This window comes from Mustelus asterias, chromosome 20 (assembly GCF_964213995.1).
Source record: "Mustelus asterias chromosome 20, sMusAst1.hap1.1, whole genome shotgun sequence".
NCBI classification, from domain to species: Eukaryota; Metazoa; Chordata; class Chondrichthyes; order Carcharhiniformes; family Triakidae; genus Mustelus; species Mustelus asterias.
Genome location: NC_135820.1, coordinates 66,204,643 through 66,228,607, shown reverse-complemented (window position 1 = coordinate 66,228,607; position 23,965 = coordinate 66,204,643). Strand labels below are relative to the sequence as shown.

The window sequence follows — 23,965 nt, the reverse complement described above, 5'->3', positions numbered from 1 at the left end:
CGGTCAGCACTCACCCGTCGTGTGACTGTGGGGTCCCGCAAGGCCTTGCCCATCAAATGTCCCAGGAGGGTGTTTGTTCGGAGGAACCGCAGTCGGATATTAGTAGCTTTGGTGAAGTCACGAAGGACAGGAGAATAGGAGAAGTTCATGGCTCCTGGTCGTCCATTTACCAAAGAAACCACAATCTAAAATTGGAACCCAGGGAAGTTAGTTAACCAGCATGGCAAAGTTTGATTCACCATTTATTCAATACATCTTCAGCACCTATTAATAGTGGCGAGACAGTCATTGAGGGTAAATCATCAACTTGGACAAAAGAACATATATACTGAGTAATATTCAAGTTCTGTAGTATCAAGTGACTAATATTAATATATACTCTATTTAAAAACTCATCTGGATACTCCATCAGCCTCCTAGTTAGAAGTACTTCAAACAATCAGACTCCATCATAGGATATTTGATTATCTAATTCGATCTTACCAGATGGCGCCCGTTGTAACTTAAAAATGTCTTAAATGTGTTTGGCAATACAACCCAAACTAAAAATTGTACAAAACTTTGTAACATTCTTAGTGAATGAAGTATGTGAAATATTGGAACTTCAGAGCAGTAAAGCATAAATCCAGTAACTTAGTTGTAATTATTTTACACTTACCTCTCCATTTTCCAGAGGCACAATACGTGAATACTCAGTGGTACAGATAGCATCATCATCCTTTATAATGCGTTCAACTGACTTTGGCCCAAATTTCTCAATGCAATCTCTTTTGGAAGCTGAAGAACAAAGAATTGATGACAGCAAATGTAGGTAGATGGGTAGCTTGTTATACAGTTAAGAGAATTTAATTTAAGAGTTGATTATCTAATTAGTAAAACCAACCCTAATAGGGACATAAATCAAGCAAATCAGCAAAACATGAAGAAGAATTTCCAAACATTTTCTCCATTATCGATAAATTGGAAAGAAGTCTTGCAGGTTAAAAGATAGTTAAGAGACTATAAACATAAGATGAAAGCTCTATCTGTACTAGAAATGGTAGGAGCTCGAGTTAAGATGAAGGATTGGTTGGTTGGTTTAATATCTGTATTGTAGAAATCACCTCCCTCAAGAAGAGCAAAGTCATGTACTTATCCTGGACTGATCGGAATCTGGAGAATGCAGGGCATTGCCATGTTCCCGCAGACCTGAAGGGTGGTGGGATGTGAACTTGTGTCCATTATTACCCATTCCCTCACTGTCACTGGGTCAAAATCGTGAAGTCCCTTCCTAACAGCACTGTGGATGTACACCACAAGGAGTGGTTCAAGGCGACGGCTCACTGCCACTTCCTTGAAGGCAGTTCGGAATGGGCAATAAACACTGGCCAAGCCTGTGATGCACACATCCCATGAAAGAATGAATTTTAAAAACCTGCTAAGTTCTCATCTCAGGCGTATCCCTGTGGTGAAGAGCTCAACATGCCAGGCAGGTTAAGAAATCCTTTTGAAAGAGTAATTTTTGTGCATCTCATTCTTTTGCCCTTTCTGTCTGCAGTATAACACACAGAGTGGGGATAGAAAAGCACGGCACTAATTACCTGTACTTGCTGTTTACAAACTCACAAATTCCCGAGCTTACAATGAGATTGATTCTGCGCATATTTACACCATGAATGCAGGGACAGCGTCAGTCATAGAATCCCTATAGTGCAGAAGGAGGCTATTCGGCCCATTGCACCGACCACAATCGCACCCAGGCTCTATTCCCACAACCCATGCATTTATCCTGCTAATCCCCCTGACACTAGGGGCAATTTGCCATGGCCAATCAACCTAACCCGCACATCTTTAGACTGTGGGAGGAAACCGGAGCACCCGGAGGAAACCCACACAGACACGGGGAGATTGTGCAAACACCACACAGACAGTGACCCGAGGCCAGAATTGAACCCAGGTCCCTGGCGCTGTGAGGCAACAGTGCTAACCACTGTGCCACCGTGCCACCCCGGTCAGCAGACGTACCACTAGTGTAAAAGCACCTTCAACCCACGTGGCTGTGAACTCTCGACAGCTGACAGCTAATCTCAAAGCAACACTGGTCAAGCAACACTGGTCATAGGGCTGCACGGTAGCACAGTGATTAGCACTGCTGTCTCACAGCGTCAGGGACCTGGGTTCAATTCCCAGCTTGGGTCACTGTCTGTGCAGAGTTTGCACATTCTCCCTGTGTCTGCGTGGGTTTCTTCCGGGTGCCCCGGTTTCCTCCCACAGTGCAAAGATGTTCAGGTTAGGTTGATTGGCCATGCTAAATTGACCCTTAGTGTCAGGGAGACGAGCTAGGGTAAATGCATGGGATTATGGGGAAAGGGCCTGGGTGGGCTTGTGGTCAGTGCAGACTCGATGGGCCGAATGGCCTCCTTCTGCACTGTAGGATTCTATGATTCTATGCATGGGGATGGAAAACTTTAAACCTTCCCATGCATGGTGCAAAGGACTGGAAATTGCTATCCCCTCGAGAAAGAGAGCTGTCTGGATTGAATCCAGATTACATTTTTACTAATTAGTTCTAATTAACGTTCTCCCGAACTATATGTGGACAGACTCATCTACGAGGCAGGAACACGATGAACCACTCATTGATGATGCAGTTAAAATTGCAGAAGTAGAATGTTGTCTGTACTGGTTCTCTACAAGAGCAACGTGGCTAGTTTCACTCCAACCATCCTAAATTGGTCTCCTCCCAGGTTCTCGACCCTTCTGCCAAAGGTAACAGTTTCTTCCTATCTAATCTGTCCCGACCTCTCATGATTTTGAAAATCCCTATACAAAGTCGTCCTCTCAACCAACCCCAGCTTCACAGACACACTAATGAGTGAATCTACAAAGATGTGGTTAGTTTTATAAGGCACAATTTTTAAAAAATTACCAGCACCTAAAAAAAATCTGATATTTGCACCAATTACTACTAACTGCATAACACTGCGGACACAGCCAACTTTTGGTGTTGGCTAATTGGACTTCAGTTTAAAATAAGCACCCCAAGAAATAGATCTTTTTTAAAAAAACATTTTCTGTATTTTGTAGTATTTAAAAGGTTGTCTCACAATGTTTAAATGCTTAGACATAGATTTCTAATGTCAAGTGTTGCCAAATAGATTTCAAAAGCTGTGCAAGACCCACTGAACGTGTCAGAGTAATCTGTCATCAGATATCGGTGTATAAAATGATCCCCTCCCCCAAACATTTATCTTCATCCCCACGTAATGACTGAGAGGCTTAAGGTAACATTTCAAAACTGGCAATGTCTTCACCTTTAAGTCAGCCAACACCCCCAATGCAGTTTCCTCCCTGCTCCTTCTCATTTCGATTAACAGATTCCTTTTCCACTTGGCAATGCTCCCTCTCTCCTGATTTAAAGATTCAGCTCCCTCCCTATCTATACTGCTGGGCGGCCTGTTAATTTTAAAATCAGCCTGGCCTGCAGTTGAAGTTAGGAGGGAAAGTTGCCATTTGACTACGCAATGCTGGAGGAGTGTGGAAAGAGCAACAGCTGATAGGAATGTGGTGCTTGCAGCAAGCTTCACCAGTTATAGAGAAATCACTCAGCCAGGACAGCTGGGAGGACAGATGTGCAAGGCAACCTTTCGCTATTTTATCTGAAAAACAACATTAATTTCTAAGCTTCTCGACAAGAAATTCTTCCTTTCTCTGACTTCTCAAAGCAAAAAAAGCACAGAACTTCCTAGCTGTATAATTTTTCTTATTAATTCGTAGGACATGGGCATCGCTGGCTGGCCAGCAACTATTGCCCATCCCGAGTTGCCCTTGGAGGGCAGTTGAGAGTCAACCACATTGCTGTGGCTCTGAAGTCACATGTAGGCCAGACCATGTAAGGACAGCAGATTTCCTTCCCGAAAGGACATGAATGAACCAGATGGGTTTTTTCTGACAATCGACAATGGTTTCATGGTCATCAGTAGATTCTTAATTCCAGATATTTTTTATTGAATTCAAATTCCACCATCTGCCGTGGCGGGATTCAAACCCGGGTCCCCAGAACATTAGCTGAGTTTCTGGATTAATAGATCTAGCGATAACACCACTAGACCATCGCCTCCCCTATAGTGTGAATAATAAAGTGCTTTATTAGGAGGGCATTTAAGGTTTTCTATCATTGGAATTCAGCTTTTGGTATTGCAGTTTTATACAACAACAATTTATATTTGTTTTTAGCATCATTAATGTAATAAAATATCCCAATGCATTTCAGTAAGCATTATGAAACCAGATATGACACATCTGTATTATAGAAACATCTGCAAAGCTTTGAAGAATGCATCACTGTGCCGTTCAGACTTAATATATAAAAAAAGACGACATAGCTCATCATCTAAAAGAGCCCCATCAACCGAATAGATCATAGAAACATAGAAGATAGGAGCAGGAGGCGGCCATTTGGCCCTTCGAGCCTGCTCCGCCATTCATTACGATCATGGCTGATCATCCAACTCAATAGCCTAATCCTGCTTTTACCCCATAACCTTTGATCCCATTCACTCCAAGTGTTATATTCTGCCGCCTCTTGAATACATTTCTATGAATTTGAATTCTATAGCCGTCATTGCAAATGATCTGGAAACCCTAGGCTTTGAGATGACAATGGATAAAGATTTGTGTGCAATCGTTAAGATGGGAATTTTAGCTCCCAAACAGAAAAGCAACATCACAATCAACTGTCCATGAACGGCAGCAGGAAGCCTGTCCCACCTTGGCAACCGGGCCTAATGAAAATGCGGCTGGCTGGCCTCCACACCAAAGCTTCCAGGTTAAGTCACATGGCCTGGAGCTAAAAAGGATGCTAGAGGTAAGGATGGGAGGGAAGAGGGCTAGAAAGGGAAAGGAAGGAGAGGGAGGTTCTGGGGAGCCAGTGGTTTACCCCAGGGGTGAGGGGGTTAGGAGTCCAAAACAAGATGGTCTGCACTTTTCTTCTGGTCTGACCAAAGCAAGTTTTAAAAAAAACTTTTCTGACAGATTTATTTCGTCCTCTGACTGAGCTGTCAGAAGGCTGGCTGCGAATGATGATCCACGGGAGAATGGTGTCAGGATTCTATTGAGACAGTAACACCACAATGTGCAGAATTGTTCCAGGCTCCCACCTAACTCAGCTGAGCATCTCATCGGTGTGAAAAATCAGGCATGTTAAAACTGCAGATGAGTGGGTAGAAGGTGAACACTTCAGTCGTTCCAATTCAACTGTTCACCCATCCTGATCTCACTGGACAGAGTGTAAAATACCCATCTTAGTGTTCATACTGAATGCTGACATCCACTATTTTAAGTCATAATGTCTTTGTTAAGGGAATTGATCTCATGAATTTTACATGAATGTATTAAGCGTGTATATAATGAATCTTCACATGCCCTAGGTTCAACTATTTAGCTTCACTGTGATTATTGATAGTCATGATGTGGAGATGCCAGCATTGGACTGGGGTAGGCACAGTAAGAAGTCTCATAACACCAGGTTAAAGTCCAACAGGTTTATTTGGCAGCACGAGCCTTCGGAGCCCCATGCCCCTTCTTCAGGTGAGTGAGGACTCGTATCTCGGACGAGTCCTCACACACCTGAAGAAGGGGCTTGGGGCTCCGAAAGCTAGTGCTGCCAAATAAACCTGTTGGACTTTAACCTGGTGTTATGAGACTTCTTATTATGGATAGTACTAGAGATGAGGGGATGAAACTCAATGTTCGAGAGAAAATCCTTGCACTGGTCAAAATCAACCAACTTCTACCAGCACTGGGGCCTAAATCTTCCAGTCCCACGCACCGCAGGAATCGTCATGGGCCGGATGGAAAATTCAATGGACAATCAGACCTCGGGTGGAAATTTCCAATTCTGGGGCGGACGGGACTGGAAAATCCCACACTGAGAAATTGCCATGATGTTTGCACAGTATTTTTGTTTTGAATGAAGTTGGTATTTTGATAATTATAAGGAGAAACATTTCAGCAAAACAGGGGAAAAGCACAACATTTGGTACACACGTGATGTTCCTCAGGCTGGTAAAGATGCTCCAGCAGGATAAACAGAGAAACCAATAACACTTAATTAGCCCGGCCACCCATTTCCTTGGGGAGTTAGTTATCCTTCAGTAAACTCCATCCCAAAAGGCCAGTTCCTGTTCCTGCATTTAATATTCATGCTGAACTGCTAAAGCAACTAAATAAACTGAAACACCCTGTTCTTTACCAGGCACCAAAAGGCAACAACTTATATCAGCGACACGGTAGCACAGTGGTTAGCACTGCTGCTTCATACCTCCAGGGACCTTGGTTCAATTCCCGGCTTCGGGTCACTGTCTGTGTGGAGTTTGCACATTCTCCCCGTGTCTGCGTGGGTTTCCTCCGGGAGCTCCGGTTTCCTCTCACAGTCCAAAGGTGCGCGGGTTAGGTTGATTGGCCATGCTAAATTGCCCCTTAGGTGTCCCGCGATGCGTAGGTTAGCAGGTAAATATGTAGGGATACGAGGATAAGGCCTGGTTGGGATTGTTGTCGGTGCAGTCTCGATGGGCCGAATGGCCTCTTTCTGCATTGTAGAGTTTCTGTGATTTCTATGATCTACACAGCACCTTTAACATAGTTAAAAGTCTCAAGACACTTCACAGCAATGTTAGTGAACAAAACTCAGCACAATGAGGAGAAGGAATTGTGACCAATAGTTTGGCCAAACAGGTAGATTTTAGGAAGTGTCTTAAATATATCAGAATATATATAATGGGAAAGCAGTGGCGTTATGATACTGTCGCTGGACTGGTAATCCAGAGACGCAGGGTAATGCTCTAGCGACCCGGATCCGAAACTCACCACGGGAGATCGTAAAATTTAAATTCAGTAAAAATCTGGAATTAAAAGTCTAACCATGAAACGATTGTCAGAAAAACCCATCTGGTTCGCCAATGTCATTTAGGGAAGGAGACCTGCCGTATTTATCTGATCTAGTCTACGTGTGACTCAGAACCACGGCAATGTGGTTTTGACTGTTCGAAACAATGCCCTCAGGGACTCAGGGATGGGCAATAAACATTGGCCAAGCCAGAGGCAACCACATCCCATGATGGAATAAATAGAAAAATCAGAGCAAAGCTTGATCTCGCATTGCATCATGGATTCTTGGGGGGTGGGATAATATTTGAAAAATCTAATCTACCAGATAGACAGGACAGAGCCACATTTTAGAATCATAGAATCCTACAGTGCAGAAGGTCCATTGAGCCTGCACTGACCACAATCCCACCCAGGCCCTATCCCCGTAACCCCATGTATTTACCCCACTAATCCCCCTGACATTAAGGGGGAATTAAGCATGACCAATCCATCTAACCCACACATCTTTGGAGTGTGGGAGAAAACCGGAGCAAACCCACGCAGACACGAGGAGAATGTGCAAACTCCACACAGACAGTGACACGAGCTGAGAATCGAACCCGGGTCCCTGGCGCTGTGAGGCAGCAGTGCTAACCACTGTGCCGCCCCTCCACTCCCAATTTTTCTCCCCATTACAGTCAATGAGGAGCAAAATCAGGGACAGGGTTGCAAAAACAATCATCAAACCTCAAGCCTCCAGTTTCTTTCCACGCTGGTGAGATCAAATGTACCCCTTTAGCAGCACAAGACTAGGGAATGTTCTTGGTGAGGTGGTTAACCGCAATACAAACAAAACATTGCCCCAGAGACAGCTTTCATGCTAACTTTACACCACACAGCACAGCAACAACAGCTTCAAGCTATCATTTGATTTTTGCATGGCAAGGCTGATTTCCAAAGCACTAGAGCAACAAATAAACTAACAGCACTCTGTTCATGTTCTGGCAATTAATAATCTCTCCCTCAATGTCAACAAAACGAAGGAGATAGTAATCGACTTCAGGAAGCGTAGTGGAGAATGTGCCCCTGTCTACATCAACAGGGATGAAGTAGAAATGGTCGAGAGCTTCAAGTTTTTCGGTGTCCAGATCACCAACATCCTGTCCTGGGTCCCCCCACGCCGACACTATAGTTAAGTAAGTGCATCAACGTCTTTCTCAGAAGACTAAGAAAATTTGGTATGTCCGCTACGACTCAACAATTTTTACAAGTGCAACATAGAAAGCATTCTTTCTGGTTGTATCACAGCTTGGTATGGCTCCTGCGCTGTCCAAGACCACAAGAAACTACAAAGGGTTGTGAACGAAGCCCAGTACATCACTCAAACCAGTCTCCCTTTCATTGACACTTTCTACATTTCCCGCTGCCTCAGAAAAGCAGCCGGCATAATCAAGGACTCCACGCACCCCGGACATTCTCTCTTCCACCTTCTTCCGTCGGGAAAAAGATACAAAAGTCTGAGGACACGAACCAACCGACTCAAAAACAGCTTTTTCCCTGCTGCCATCGGACTTTTGAATGGACCTACCTCGCATTAAGTTGATCTTTCTCTACACCCTAGCTATGACTGTAACACTACATTCTGCACTCTCTCCTTTCCTTCCCTATATACAGTATGCTTTGTCTGTATAACACGCAAGAAACAATACTTTTCACTGCATACTAATGTGACAGTAATAAATCAAATCAAAAAGTTGTTTGAAGGTGAAGACTTTCAATGTTATTTCTGACCACCTGATATCAGAGAAAGACCAGGTAAAGTCATGGTGGGATTCGAACCCTAGAGCATTACCCAGGGTCTCTGGATTACTAGTCCAACAACAATACCACAACGCCTCTGCATCCCCGCATAAATATTCCGATATATTTATGACACTTCCTAAAATCTACCTCATCTGCCCTCATAATTCCTTCTCAGCTTGCAGGTTAATGATTAGGAAAGCACCATATTTCTGGCAGCAGCATGTAGTCAATTCTAACTTTGGTGACTGCTGTTTTTCCTGTCTAAAATCAGACCTTGGGTGGAGGCTTCAAATAGCCAATAGCATTTGGTCAGCTGTCCACCGAACCAAAAGTTCAAGCCATTAAAATGAAAAATAAACAAAAATGAACATCATTTACTTCAAGGATTCTTGTCCCATCTAATACACAACTAGAAACCACAAATGACTGCCTCAAAATGATTTAAGATGGAGAAACCCAATGAATACAGAAACTACCTGTACACAGTAGAAAATCCACTTGAAGCATTTAGGCATCTGAATATAACAGGAGCAGGAAGAGACCAGAATGTCCCTCGAGCCTGCTCCACCATTTAATAAGATAGATCCTCAAGTTCAACCCCACATTCCTGCCCTATCCCGATATCCCTCGGTGCCCTCCGCGCACAAAACTCTATCCATCTCAATCCTGAATACACTCAATCCTCAGCTCTCTAGGGTATAGAAGTCCCAACCCCTCAGTTATTAATGTTTAAACCATCTGTCAGGACCATTTTTGATCCAACTGAGTAGCTTCATTAATAATTGTTGGTTTTGTGCAGTTTTAATCTGAATGATCATACTGACAAAAGGGAAAGACACATCTTTCTCCTCTATGCCCATGTACTCTGAGCATTAAGCGCAGCATGGTGGCACAATGGTTAGCACTGCTAACTCACAGCTCCAGGGACCCCAATTCAATTCCAGCCTTGGGTCACTCTCTGTGTGGAGTTTGCACATTCTCCGTGTCTGCGTGGGTTTCCTCTGGGTGCTCTGGTTTACTCCCATAGTCCAAAGATGAGCATGTTAGGTGGATTGGCCATGCTAAATCTCCCCTTATGTCCAAAGATATGCATGTCAGGTGGATTGGCCATGCTAATTCACCCCTTAGTGGCCAAAGATGTGCATGTTAGGTGGATTGGCCATGCTAATTCGCCCCTTAGTGGCCAAAGATGTGCATGTTAGGTGGATTGGCCATTCTAAATCGCCCCTTAGCGTCCAAAGACGTGTGGGTTAGGTGGATTGGCCATGCTAAATCGCCCCTTAGTGTCTAATAATGTGCATATTAGATGGATTAGCCATGTTTTGGTTTATAAAATAGGGTGGGGGAGAGGGCCTGGGTAAAATACTCTGTCATAGAGAGTCGATGCAGACTCAATGGGCTGAATGGCCTCTTCTGGATTGTAGGGATTCAATGATGAAAGCAATAGTTAAAACTGATTTATTCACAAATGGTGAACATGAGCAACACTGCCAGCTTCTTTGTCCACTTAGCCTGCGCATTGAGCTGAAGAAAGCATTTAGTAAGGATATCTTCCTTTGATCCAATATTATTTGGACAGGATAAATCCGTACATGGGATAAATGAGCTCAAATTAGATTTCTTCCTGAAGGGCTCTCGCCACTCTTTTAGCAAGAGACAAGAACCGCCTGCTGTAACTCAGTGCCCACAGCTGCCATTGTGACCAAAGACTTACACTGCAGCAGATGCAACATTCACTAAGTTGTCAGCTGCCAAGATGGGGCTTTCACCGCTACATTTTGCACGACTATTAAACAAGGCAGCCAGTTATCAGAGTACAAGAGCTGAAGTTGAATGTTTAATTTGGGCAGTTGGTGGATGGCAAGCCTTAGCGTGAGGCCCACCCATGACAGAAGCGGCGAGAGAAGACTGATAGTGAAAGCATTCGAAGCTGCTTCTCATCAACACATTCCAGTCACAAGACGCTCTCACAGCTGTCAGTCAACCCTCTGGTGACACATTAATAAATAAAGGCCTGCTTGAGATCACAGCAACAAGTGCAAATGTACTCCTCGATTATGGTGGCAAGCACTTGAGAAGTTTCAATCTAAAAACTCACCTAAAAAGACAAAACAAACATATTTTTTCATGTCTGCATGTAACCACCCTTTTTGTATGAGAGCTGACAGCTAGTGCCACTGGATTATTTGAACATAGAAATCTGCTCATTTTTAATGTATGTTTGTGGAACTTGTGACCCTGTAGTTAAAAGCTGAGAAAGATGAATTGGTTGCCACACCTTCTTCAGGGAGGATAGTGTTTAATTAGCCACTATCTCTACTGGTGCCACCCTTTCCTCTGGAATCTGCTGCTCCTGGCTAGAATAACTCCCCATGCTGACAGCTTTATCTCGACTAGTTGGCTTAAGGTTCGCCCACCTTCGTCTCGCAGAAACTTGTACATACTTGTATAGAATGACTATAGCACAGAAGGAGGCCATTCAGCCTGTTATATGTGTGCCGGCTCTCTGCAGGAGCTATTTAGCTAGTCCCACTCTCTCCCAGTAATCATGAAAATCTTTTCTGTTCAGATAATTGTCCAATTCTCCTTTGATTAAATTTGCCATGACCCACATTCTCAGTCAACACATTCCAATAGTTGTGAGAAAAAAAATCTCCCTCATGTTGTCGTCGATTATTTGGCCAATCTTAAATCGGTGTCCACTGGTTCACAATGCTTCCACCATCGGGAAGTTTCTCAGCGACACGGTGGCACAGAGGTTAGCACTGCTGCCTCACAGTGCCGGGGACCCGGCTTCAGTTCCGGCCTTGGGTCACTGACTGTGCAGAGTTTGCACGTTCTCCCAGTGTCCGCGTGGGTTTCCTCCGGGTGCTCCGATTTCCTCCCATAGTCCAAAGATGTGCAGGTTAGGTGGATTGGCCATGCTAAATTGCACCTTAGTGTCCCAAAGTATGTAAATTAGATGAGATTAACCATGATAAATGTACGGAACTACAAGTATGTGAGATGAGGACCTGGGTAAAATAGTCTCTCAGAGAGTCGGTGTAGACTCAATGGACCAAATGGCCTCCTTAGCACTATAGGGATCCTATGATTCTATACTTTTTCCAAGTCCCTCAAAGTTGCAAACACTTCCATCAAATCTCTTCTCGACTTTCTCACCTTTAACCATGTGTGGAAATGACGGTGTTGGACTGGGGTGAGCACAGTAAGAAGTCTCACAACACCAAGTTAAAGTCCAACAGGTTTATCATGAGCTTTTGGAGTGCTGCTCCTTCATCAGGTGAGTCAACATTTATTTCAACCACTCACCTGATGAAGGAGCAGAGCTCCAAAAACTTGTAATTCCAAATAATCCTGTTGGACATTAACCTAGTGTTGTGATACTTCTTATTGTTCTCATCTTTAAGGAGCAGAGCCTCAACCTCTCTATCCACTCAACTGAAGTCCTTCATTCTTGGAATCATTATCGAAAATCCTTTCTGCACCATCTCTAATGCCTTCACACCTTGGTCTCAACTTACAAGCTTAACTTCTGTAACCTTGCTCTCTCAGTTTCTGCGTTTGCAGAGATGAAGAAGTTCCACACTTCTTACTGAAACTTGCCTGTTCTTAGTTGCCCAAAGAAGGTGCTGGGCCACCTTCTTGAACTGCTGCAGTCCATGTGGTGTGGCACTGCAGGTGCATAAAGGCCAGACTAGAACAGGCTTTCATCCCCAAAGGACATCGAGTGAACCACAAATGGTCTGGCACAAGTTCAAACATTGGGTTTTTCTCCAGATCATAGTGGACATGGAATCTACTTTAGAAAGCGACACAGAACCGGAGGCAATATCTAGTGTTGATCTTGTACTATGCACCAGGCATCATCTGAGTCATTGACTTCTTTTGAAAACTTGGACTCAGAAAGCTAAATTCAAAGAAAGATCATTCAGTCTATTATACTTGTGCTGATGTAATCCCATTTCTTGTTCTTTTGTTAGCTACTTAACATTTTCTTCTGAGTAATTACCTCATTTCTCTCTTCCCCCCCCCCCCCCCCGACTAGAATTATAGAATTCCTGCAGTACAGAAGGAGGCCATTTGACCCATTGGGTCTGTACTGACCACATTCCCACCCAGGCCCTATTCCTGTAACCCCACACATTTGCCCTGCTAATCCCCCAATTTAGCATGGCCAATCCACCTAACCACACATCTTTGGACTGTGGGAGGAAACCAGAACACCCCGAAGAAACCCACGCAAACACGGGGAGAATGTGCAAACGCCACATAGACAGTGACCCGAGGCCGGAATTGAACCTGGGACCCTGGCGCTGTGAGGCAGCAGTGCTAACCACTGTGCCACCGTGCCGCCCCAAATAGCCAATAGCCGCTTGTGACAATACATTTCACAGTTCATTAGCTTTGTCCTTGGCATGATGCATTAAGTGTGTACAACCTAAAATAAAATGAAAACCGTCAATGTCAAATATTCAAGGGAAAGGCTGATAGATGCTGAAAATACTTTGCAGACCGATCAGCATCTGAAAGAACAAAAAAAATGCTGAGCGAAGTCTGTCTTTCAAAAGCTGCACATTTTCTGTTTTTCTTTCAGATTCAAATATTCAAAAGTGCCTTGAATGGAATTCCTGTTCATTAAATAAATCAAGAATAAAAAGCCAATTAGTATCAGGAAGGTAACCAGGTAATCACAAAATTGACATTAAAAATCCATCGGTTTCAAATGTCCTTTAAGAAATCTGCCACCTTTACCAGGTTTGACGTATGTGCAACTCCAGAAAGTATCCTTTCTGGATGTATCACAGCTTGGTACGGCTCCAGCTCTGTCCAAGTCCCCAAGAAACTACAAAGGGTTGTGAACGAAGCTCAGTCCATCGTGCAAACCAGCCTCCCATCCATTGACTCTGTCTACACTTCCTGCTGCCTCGGCAAAACAGCCAGCACAATCAAGGACCCCACACACCCTGGATGTTCTCTCTTCCACCTTCTCCCGTCGGGAAAAAGATACAAAAAAGTCTGAGGTCACGTACCAAGCGACTCAAGAACAGCTTCTACCCTGCTGCCGTCAGACTTTTGAATGGACCTACCTCATATTAAGTTGATCTTTCTCTACACCCTAGCTATGACTGTAGCACTACATTCTGCACCCTCTCCTTTCCTTCTCTACAAATGGTATGCTTTGTCTGTATAGCGCACAAGAAACAATACTTTTCATTGTATACTAATAGACGTGACAATAATAAATCAAATCAATGTGGCTGACTCTTCTGAAATGGCCTAGCAAGTCACTCAGTTGTATAGAGATGGGCAATAAATGCTGATCTTGCCAGTGGCATCTGAATACCATGAATGATTTTGTTTTTAAAAAAGCAGTTTAAAAAAGTCCTGCAATTGCTGCTTCGCTTTTTCTAAATCTTGATAGACTTCTTGGTTTCAATCCATTTCGTTCAAGTCCAATTGTCTACAATTGCTTCAGGCTGGCCTTTCTATCTGGAAGCAGACTGGCACTCAGCCCTTGCATTCTACATACGCCACTACAGCGATACTAGCACAAAAACAGTAAAATAAAATGTGAGTAATTAGTATCAGTCATCTGCAAATTAAAACTTCCGTTCCAACACAAATTGCCTCTTGGCATTCGTGTGTAAGTAAAGCACTAGAACAACGTGGATCATGGAGAGGGAGCAGTGGAATGCTCTGGTCACTGTGTGCAATGACGTAAAACGCATTCAAAAGCGATTGTTAGTGATTTTGCTACACAAAGTAAGGCTCTCTCTCTCCCTCCCCCCCCCCCCCCCCCCCCCCCCACCTCCCCCCCCCCCCCCCCCCCCCCCCCACCTCCCCCCCTCCGGGGCAGCCACATATTACTTCTGACCTGTTTCACAGGAATGTATGTAATCGAGGTGAGAAGTAACATGCTTAAATCTCACTTGCTTCAGTAATTGCAAATCCAGAACCCAGTCACATCCCTTGGGTTTTGAGGGGTGGGGGGGGGTGGGGGGCGGCTGAGAGAAACGACAAACTTATCTCAGAAAATGAGAAAAACAATTTAAAGCATAATTTCCTCCCATATTAAAAGCTTTTGTTTTTGATACAGGAAATATTTGTCGTCTCACATTATGCAGTGAACCTTTGTGCATGCGAGAGTTTTGACAAAGTGACGGAAGGTTTGGGAGCGTACAACTGGTAAAACAAAAATTAAATGTTTAAAATTGAATGCTGCAGAACTGGGACTTATTTTCCCCCAGTTTATTTTTCAACGAGACACACAGATTTCCTTCAATCCCTGGATCTGAAATTCATTATATAAATCCTAGTGCAGCTATTTCTTGATTGAGCAGATTGGAAATGTGATATTCCATCTGTGAATTTAGAGGCAGCAATGTATTATAAACAAGGTGCCCCAGTGAGACACTAAGGAGCATTTCACACCATTTGTTAAGTATTATTTTTGCATGAGAACTATACTGTTTGGACACACTAAACTACACGTATAATAATTTAACACTGCTTCAACAACATTAAAACGGCGGCAGCATACCTATATCTGGTAACAGGTGGGAACCTCATTAATATATTACATTCGAGTCCCATAATGTACATAGAAACCTGATGTTCAAATAGCGCCTATTTGAAGGCTCCCTTGAAAGCTGCGGTGAGAAGGAAGTCAGTGGCCAAGGGCTGTGTAAACAATTTGTGTTTCATTAAAAGTTCCTGATTCTGCCAAGAAAAAGATGCTGAGAAGAAAATTAGTGCCTTGGTGTAGAAGATGTATGTTGCATTAATGGTCAGTCAACTGGATCCCATACATGATGTACAACAAACTAGCAAAGACCATGGCATTAGCTTTGTCAGGGATAATAGTGATAAAAAAAACTTGGATCTTTCACTTCTACCTTGTGGTTTCATTTGGTTCAGCACTCATCTACTTTCTGGCTGCCTGGATTTATACCTTATTTATATATTGTCCATCAGTGAGAAACCCCGACAACATCGCGGGTAACTAGGACTAGCTTAGTGGTTTAAAAAAAAGGGCGGCATGGTCAAGTTGGGCCGAAGGGCCTGTTTACATGCTGCATGCCTCTATGATTTTATCTTGGTACAAAAATATAACTTTCATTCTAAGCTTCCCCATTCCTTATTATATCATTCAGTGGGTAGTGTGGAGACCAATGAGGAAGTTAGGCTGTGCTACCTTGATATTAGTCACAACATGGAGAAGGAAATACCCACAGAAAGGTTCTTCAGTAATGCCAGGCCATTACTTCACATACTCAAAAGGGGGCTACCACCTGTTTCAGGTGCCCGCTTGGAACACCTAATAAAATAAAATTGGCCCCATGTATTTAATATCAAGTGCAATTCCTGTGCAGATTGGGCTGGGCCACGTCACTGCTAAAATAGTTTTCTTTATATCTGTTTTATGCTGGAGAAATGGGCACGATGTATAGCAATTTCTGCCCCAAAAGTACGTTATATAAAACATTTAACAGATATGGAACATCTGCGAATTGGCTGTGTGTAGAGCAATCAGTAAGTAGAACATTGACCTTAAGAGTGGACTACTTGTTATAGTGTGTGCCAATGCAGTTCCTGAAAGATTCTTTGGGCTGGCTGTTTGCATCAGGTCTACGCAAACTGCGCAATTGATATCAAGACTTTCTCCACACTGTTTTTGGGTTATACTTACAGGCAAAATACTGCCAAGGGAAGTAGCTTTCTCCAAAGTCTGTAGATCGCTCAAGAACCCAAAGATCAGGCCGTGGAGAATTTGCAAACTTGATGAGCACATAAGCCACATGGAAGAGCTGTGAAAGATAAGATCAGTTATTAATATGTTTAGAATACACTAGGTAGTGTCAAAAACCTATGTCATCATGATGCTGTTACTGTAAGACTGCTGGGGGCTCTGCCAGCCAATGGGCGGGGCAAGTTGTTAAGATCACAACAGAGCCGAGAAATCGTGTTCGCGCCTGATTTCTCACCTCTCACGACCTTACCGGCACCGGATATCTGGTAGGTGGGGTTGGGGGGGACATCGCTGTGGTGGGGTGACGATCGATCCGGGCAGGGCAGATGGGGTGATATCAGCCAAACAGCAGGCTGTGGCTGGGGGGATAGGCAGTGACAGATATCTGTGCTCTCAGAGCACAAAAGTCTGCACATGCGCAATTGCATACTCTGCTGCTACCAGTCGGCTTTTGAGCGATTAGACCTCGCCCATGTCAGGTAAGATTCGATTTTTAAGTCGCCCCCAAAAAAATGTGAATTTCTCCCGTTTTCATGCTTGTTCGGGACTTAGAACTTTTTTAGTAAGATCGCCCCCAATGTTTCTATGAGTTGACTTGGGATAATGTTGATAAAATGGATTATCTTGTTGTGAACATGTCCTGTTGTTACCCCACTGGGTTCGGTTTGCTGGAGTTTCTCATTTAAAGTCTCCACGGGACCAGTTACAAAAGCATGTGCGAGCCAACTTAAAAATGTAAATAGACTAGAAACTCAAAATTCTGATACAATCTGGAAAACTTTCAAACTGAATTGGAAGAACATTCACCATTTCCAAACTCGATGAAAAATCGGACAGGACCTAAAAATGGACAGGTGAGCTGTTTCAATTTATTGATCACTCTGCTGTCAATTTTTTCATGGAAACCCTACAGTACAGAAAGAGGCCATTCGGCCCATCGAGTCTGCACCAACCACAATCCCACCCAGGCCCTACCCCCATATCCCTACATATTTTACCCGCTAATCCCTCTAATCTACGCATCCCAGGACACTAAAGGGCAATTTTTTTTTAGCATGGCCAATCAACCTAACCCGCACATCTTTGAACTGTGGGAGGAAACCGGAGCATCCGGAGGAAACCCACGCAGACACAAGGAGAATGTGTCAAAGATGAGAATACTTCCATTATTTCTCGTTCAAAGAGACAGCGGGAAACATGGACATGAAATGCTTTGCACACTAGCAGCAGAAAATTAGCTACAGGACATGCACAACCCCATAAGATCCAAGTGATCTTTTATGCTACTTCACATTTCAAGTGTCTTTTCCCAAAGTCAGTGACTTTTGCTTGGCACAGTTCCAGCAAACTTTCTGGAACCTGTCTGAATGGTCATTCATCTTGTATCTGCCAAGAGCAGGGGTCTCCAACCCATGGCTCATGAAAGATTCATCTGTGGCTCCTGAACTTGATCGATCGAATCTGTTCTTTTTCTCACTATCAACTTTTAGAAAATAGTTTTGCGTTTCTAATTTAAAAGAGCAAAAAACTGGAATCAATCAAACAAGTCAAAACAGCAGAGCAAGCATATTGTATCTTATTTTTCATTATCATTGGCTTCTGAATAATAGCATCGCGACCCTAAGATATTGTGGCTGGGATTTTGACGACCTCGTCTACGGCTGGGCTTCTCCGTTCCCGCTGCTGAGAGCCAAATTCTCCATTCTCGCTGGCAGCCTGTATTCCTGACTAAATTTTTAAAATATAGTTCTCCTTGCCAGTAAAAGTTGGTTTAAACTGCACTAATGGATTATTATAACATGGGAGTGCATCGCTGAAGCACCGCATTTTGTTGTCACCTGACATCTACATGTGTATACTTAACGACTGTCTAAAAACTAGCAATGCAAACTTATCTCATTTATTTCCTTTGCCAGTCATAGGACAACCAGTTATTAAAATATCGCCACAGTTTTCCCAGTTGTGTTCAATTCAGGCAACAAAAACTCAGTTTCCAGGTCCTTTCTGATCTATTTAGCTTAGTACCCTACTCAGCTAATGCACCAATCCACTGAATATATATTTGAGTTTTTGAGCAATCTATAGACTTTGGAGAGAGCTATTTCTCTTCTTAATGGATAGAGTATAATTTGGAAAATCAGTGCTGCTCCTCCATTGCTCCCCCTCTCTACTTATTCCCTTATGGGTGGCATGGTGGCACAGTGGTTAGCACTGTTGCCTCACAGCTCCAGGGACCCAGATTCAACTCCTTGCTTGGGTCACTGTCGGTGCGGAGTCTGCATGTTCTCTCCGTGTCTACGTGGGTTTCCTCCGGTTTCCTCTCACAGTCCAAAAGATGTGCTGGTTAAATGCATTGGCTAAGCTAAATTCTCCCTCAGTGTACCCAAACACGCGCTGGAGGGTGGACATAGAATCACAGAATCCTGCATTGCAGAAGGCGGGCATTCGGTCCATCGAGTCTGCACCGACTACAATCCCACCCAGACCCTATCCCCATAACCCCACACATTTACTCTAGCTAGACCCCCTGACACTAAGGGGCAATTTAGCATGGCCAATCCACCTAACTCGCACATCTTTTGACTGTGGGAGGAAACCGGAGCACCCGGAGGAAACTCATGCAGACACGGGAAGAACGTGCAGATTCCACACAGACAGTGACCTAAGCTGGGAATTGAACCTAGGTCCCTGGCGCTGTGAGGCAGCAGTGCTAACCACTGTGCCACCCTAGGTGACTGGGGGATTTTTACAGTAGCTTCATTGTAATGTTAATATAAGCCTACTTGTGACACTAATAAATAAACTATAAAACTTTGATAAAACCATAGTTATTCTTTTACACTGTTTATCCATCTTCACCCCTGACTTGTAGAATTTAGTAAGGAGTCTAACAACACCAGGTTAAAGTCCAACAGGTTTATTTGGTAGCAAACGCCACTAGCTTTCAGAGCGCTGCTCCTTCGTCATTGTAGAATTGTATAAATTGTAGAATTTATACATTTGATCCCCTAGGTCTCGCTGTTCGCCCACACCTCTCAGTTACTGGGCATTGAAAAATATGATCCCATTCTATAGGTGCAGTTGTAACCTAACCCACTGGGCAATACATGATGATTTGACTAATACATATGCAGGAGCTGGCCAACCAACTTGCTTGTATTTGTCAGGAGTGTGACAGGAAATAACAAAGCCCAGAGCTTCCACACACAGAATTTCAGGCTCCCAGTCAATATGGATTGTGCTGGGAATTCCTGACATTCCTCTTGCTCTCGCACAACAAAAAGAGAACTCAGTGGAGGTTGGTCTATCCAAACATCCACATGATTAACGCTACTCCTGCGAATGCCGGATAGCAGTGTCCGTAACTGCCTCTTGCACCTTGCTGTGAAGACAGAAATTCCTCAAGAATGGACCATTCAAATATCATCGCAAACAAGCCAACATCTTCATCAACTAATCATAGAATCCCGACAGTGCAGAAGGAGGCCATTCGGCCCAACGAGTCTGCACCGACTCTCTAACGGAGTATTTTACCCAGACCCAATCTCTGTAACCCCACATATTTACCCCGCAAATTCTCCTAACCTATACATGTTGGGACACTAAGGCATGGCCAATCCACCTAACCTGCACATCTTTAGAGTGTGGGAGGAAACTGGAGCACCGAGAGGAAATGCAGACACGGGGAGAATGTGCAGACTCCACTTAATCACCCCAAGGCTAGAATTGAATCCAGGTCTCTGGCATTGAGGCAGCAAGTGCCAGGCACCGTGCCGCCCTGCTAAGCAAACTAATTTCTTAAGGGTACGGAAATGAATGTTGGATGTACCTAGCAGCCTTTATCACCTCAGGGGCACAATTTCATGGCCCCGCCTGCCAGCAGGATTTTCCAATCCCGTCGCATCGTATGGCTCCGACCTGGCCGCATGGGGTTGTAAAATTCTGGCCTAGGAGATTCAGGGGAATGGATGGAATTGCATGTCCTCCTCCATGGCTCATTTCATCACAGGAGGAGCATTTATTTGCGTGGGACGGTGATAGGTGAGCACCCCACGCCTTCCTGCCTCCTCCCTGATCAAGTCCATTGTAAGAGGTCCTGCAGGTAGCCTTCCTAACCCACCGCCAATTAAGGCCCTCAAGTGGGCAATTAATGTTCACTTCAGGGCCTCATCCTGCCGTGGCTGGTATTAACCCAGCAGAGGGTGGGGATCACCATGAGGGGAGCACAACTGGGAAATATAAGAAAGGTTGCTTGCATGCTCCAAGAGGGCTCACTTGTTCAAAGGGAACCAGTGCCTGTTGGGCATCAGGAAATGGGGTTCCCTCTGAGAGCCCTTGCTGCTAGCCCTTCTTATCTCATCCCAAACCCCCCTCGCCATCGCTCACCTCTGGGCTGGGATGCAGCGATGATCCTAGGCCTTAGGTGGGTGTCATACCAGCAGCAGCCACTGCTGCCCAGTGGCACTGCCAGTCAATGGAATTGCTGGCCTCTGATTGGCTGGCAGCTCTCAGCGGGTGGGATATCTGCCCCCTAGGGTCCTTGATACTGGGGAGGCCTGCTGCCTGAGTGCACTTAATGCAGCAATCCATCCGAAATAGGCAACACGGGCAGCACGGTGGCACAGTCGTTAGCACTGTTGCCTCACAGCGCCAGGGGCCCGGGTTTGATATCTGGCTTGGGACATCATTTGTGTGGAGTTTGCACATTCTCCCCATATCTGCGTGGGTTTCCTCCAGGAGTTCTGGTTTCCTCCCACAGTCCAAAGATGTGCGAGTTAGGTGGATTGGCCATGCTAAATTGCCCCTTAGTGTCAGGGGGACTAGCTAGGGTAAATGCATTGGGTTATGGGGATAGGGTTGGGTGGGATTATGGTCGGTGCAGACTCGATGGACCGAATGGCCTCCTCCTGCACTGTGTGATTCTAAGATCTATGACTTGACTTGTGCTGCTAGTTCTCCAGCCAGTGGGCGAGACCCCAGTTGCCTCAATTTAAATACTGTCCATAGTAATTTAGAAGAGCAGTCACCGTTATAATGGAGGAAACTTGGCAACCAATTTATGCACAGCAAGCTCCCATAGGCATTAATGTCATAATGACCAAATGTTTCTTTTTGTTTTCCAAACTGAAGGTGATTATGGGACAAATATTGGCCAAGACTGGGGAACAAAATACATTGAAAGGAGCATAACAGAATCCACCACCAGCACCTGTTGTTCCCTCCAACTCTTATACTGGTGCAACCTGCTATCTTTAGTCATTTTGGTGGGCAAGTGGATGCCTCAGATAGATGGCAGGGAACATTGCAGCTTTGATTTTTTTCCTACCTGCCGTCACCTCCCGTTTGTGGTTATCAGCTAAGCTGACAAAGATTCTTGTTGTTGTGATTTGATGGAGTTCTGCTCCTTCACAGGCAACTCAAACTCAACTGAGCCAACAAGTGTTGGACCAGCAGGTCCAATTCTCTTATCCACAGCAATTACGAACGTCCAGCACAAGTGTAAAAATGGGCATTAGGGGGCATCTGGCCGTGTGTGAGAGAGTATTTTTATTACCTGCCAGTCAACAATTTAAAGTTCCTAAAATCAGTGGCATCACACTTCCCTCAGAATTAGAAACTCAGCTACACTCCTTTCACTTATTCAGTTATACTCCTTTCACACTCCTAGGACGGCACGGTGGCACAGTGGTTAGCACCTTTGCCTCACAGCGCCAGGGACCCTGGTTCAATTCCAGCCTTGGGCCACTGTCTGCGTGGAGTCTGCACGTTTCCCCCCCATGTCTGTGTGGGTTTCCACCGGGTGCTCCGGTTTCCCCCCACAGTCCAGAAGACGTACTGGTTAGGTGCTTTGGCCATGCTAAATTCTCCCTCAGTGTACCCGTACAGGTGCCGGAGTTTGGCGACTAGGGGATTTTCACAGTAACGTCATTGTAGTGTTAATGCAAGTCTGCTTGTGGCGCTAATAAATGAATAAACATTTTTTAAAACTTCACAGTTTGATCTGCTAATCCACTGAAAGAATTAATTTCTTTGCCAGAGAAAAATCTGGTTCTTCTCTCAATAGTTCACATTGTTCTTTTGGTCATTGTTTTGAGACACAGCAAAACACTACGAGAATGTAGGTGTGCCCTATTCAGCAGCGGAGGGAAGCTGGGGAAACCCATTGTGGCTGGATGATAAACACAGAGGTTCTCCTGGGATTAGACCTTGGGCTTCATTTCCATTAAGCTGCTGAGCTTTGGAAAGCTTCTGGGAAAGGAAGGAAGGCGGGAGAAGGTGGAGGTTGAAGTTGAAGAGGTGTGGTGCAATTGGCCAAATGCCTTTGGAGGTAGTGGTGGAGGGGGGTGCAGAGATGGCGATGATGGCTGGCAGCAAACCATGCTCTTTAAACGTGGGGTCGTCAGGTGCCCACTCTGAGTCAGACATGCCCTCGCCATCCAATGTTGATGATGTTTTGTTAGAACTGGGGGATGGGAATGACATGGTGCCCTCTAAAGAGAACTTGAGATTTGAGAGGACAAGCAGTTAGAATCATAGAATCCCTACAGTGCAAAAGGAGGACATTCGGCCCATCGAGTCTGCACCGACCACAATCCCACCCAGGCCCTATCCCTGTAACCCCATGCATTTACCCTAGTTAGTCCCCCTGACACTAAGGGGCAATTTAGCACGGCCAATCCACCTAACCATGCAGACATGGGGAGAATGTGCAAAATCCACACAGATAGTGACCCAGGCCAGGAATTGAACCCGGGTCCCTGGCACTGTGAGGCAGCAGTGCTAACCACTGTGCCACCGTGCCTTTGCGCAACTCTTTAGTCAATCAGACTGAAGGGGTGTGTGCAAGATAGAGCGGGTGAGTCGAATGCCCAAGTGAGATAAAGAAAGAGAAATAAAGAGAAGGAAAGAAAGATTTGAAAGGACACAAGAAGAAAAGGGAAAACCATATAATTCCAATCTTTTTGAATCTCCAACAAATAAAATCTGAAGGAATGAGTGTCGATGCTGGGAGTGGTTGATTTTCAATGTCAAAAGGGCTGTAATTAATATGTAACACGCTGTGAAACAGATACTTCGATTTGAAGTGACTTGTCTTCCTGGGGTAATTTTACTTTGTATCCACTGCACAAATCCAGGAGTTTAATGGAGTGTGGAGCCAGACAGGAAGATGTTATTTTCATGAAGCGCTCAGTGGAAGTATCTCTGACAGCAACTTCTCGATTTCCCCATTTAATCACGCATCGGGCCTTTAATTTGCTGTTGTACTTGCACAGAAATAACAGAGAGCGTCGTTATTACTGCTGTTACTTTGACAGCAGAATTTGGGCCAATATTCAAATGCAATGGGCGACCAGAACAGATTCCTATTCTCTCCTTTCAACATTTGCAAGAGGTAGTTTTTGAAGTCTTTGCGTGCAGAAATCCCAAATATATGAAGGTGTTGTGTAATTAACCCTGTGCTAGTTTCCGTCCATTTATAGTCAGTGGGTACAAGTAACAATGGGTACAAGTTACCAGCTCAACTCCCCCAGTGCAGGATGTAGCTCGAGAATTCAGGTGTAG

The 23,965-nt window shown here is 44.5% G+C and overlaps 1 protein-coding gene across 3 annotated transcripts in view; it reads right to left on the bottom strand.

The window, feature by feature from the left end:
* The window catches only part of lama5 (laminin, alpha 5), a 297,320-nt gene that overhangs the window by 200,646 nt on the left and 72,709 nt on the right, over window positions 1–23,965 (bottom strand). For all 3 annotated transcript variants that reach the window (XM_078236714.1, XM_078236713.1, XM_078236712.1), the window contains exons 3-5: window positions 16,343–16,460; window positions 659–777; window positions 15–185 (exon numbers count right to left, since the gene is read on the bottom strand). In XM_078236714.1, the coding sequence (XP_078092840.1) occupies window positions 15–185; window positions 659–777; window positions 16,343–16,460 (408 nt within the window). The remainder of the gene's footprint in view (window positions 1–14; window positions 186–658; window positions 778–16,342; window positions 16,461–23,965) is intronic.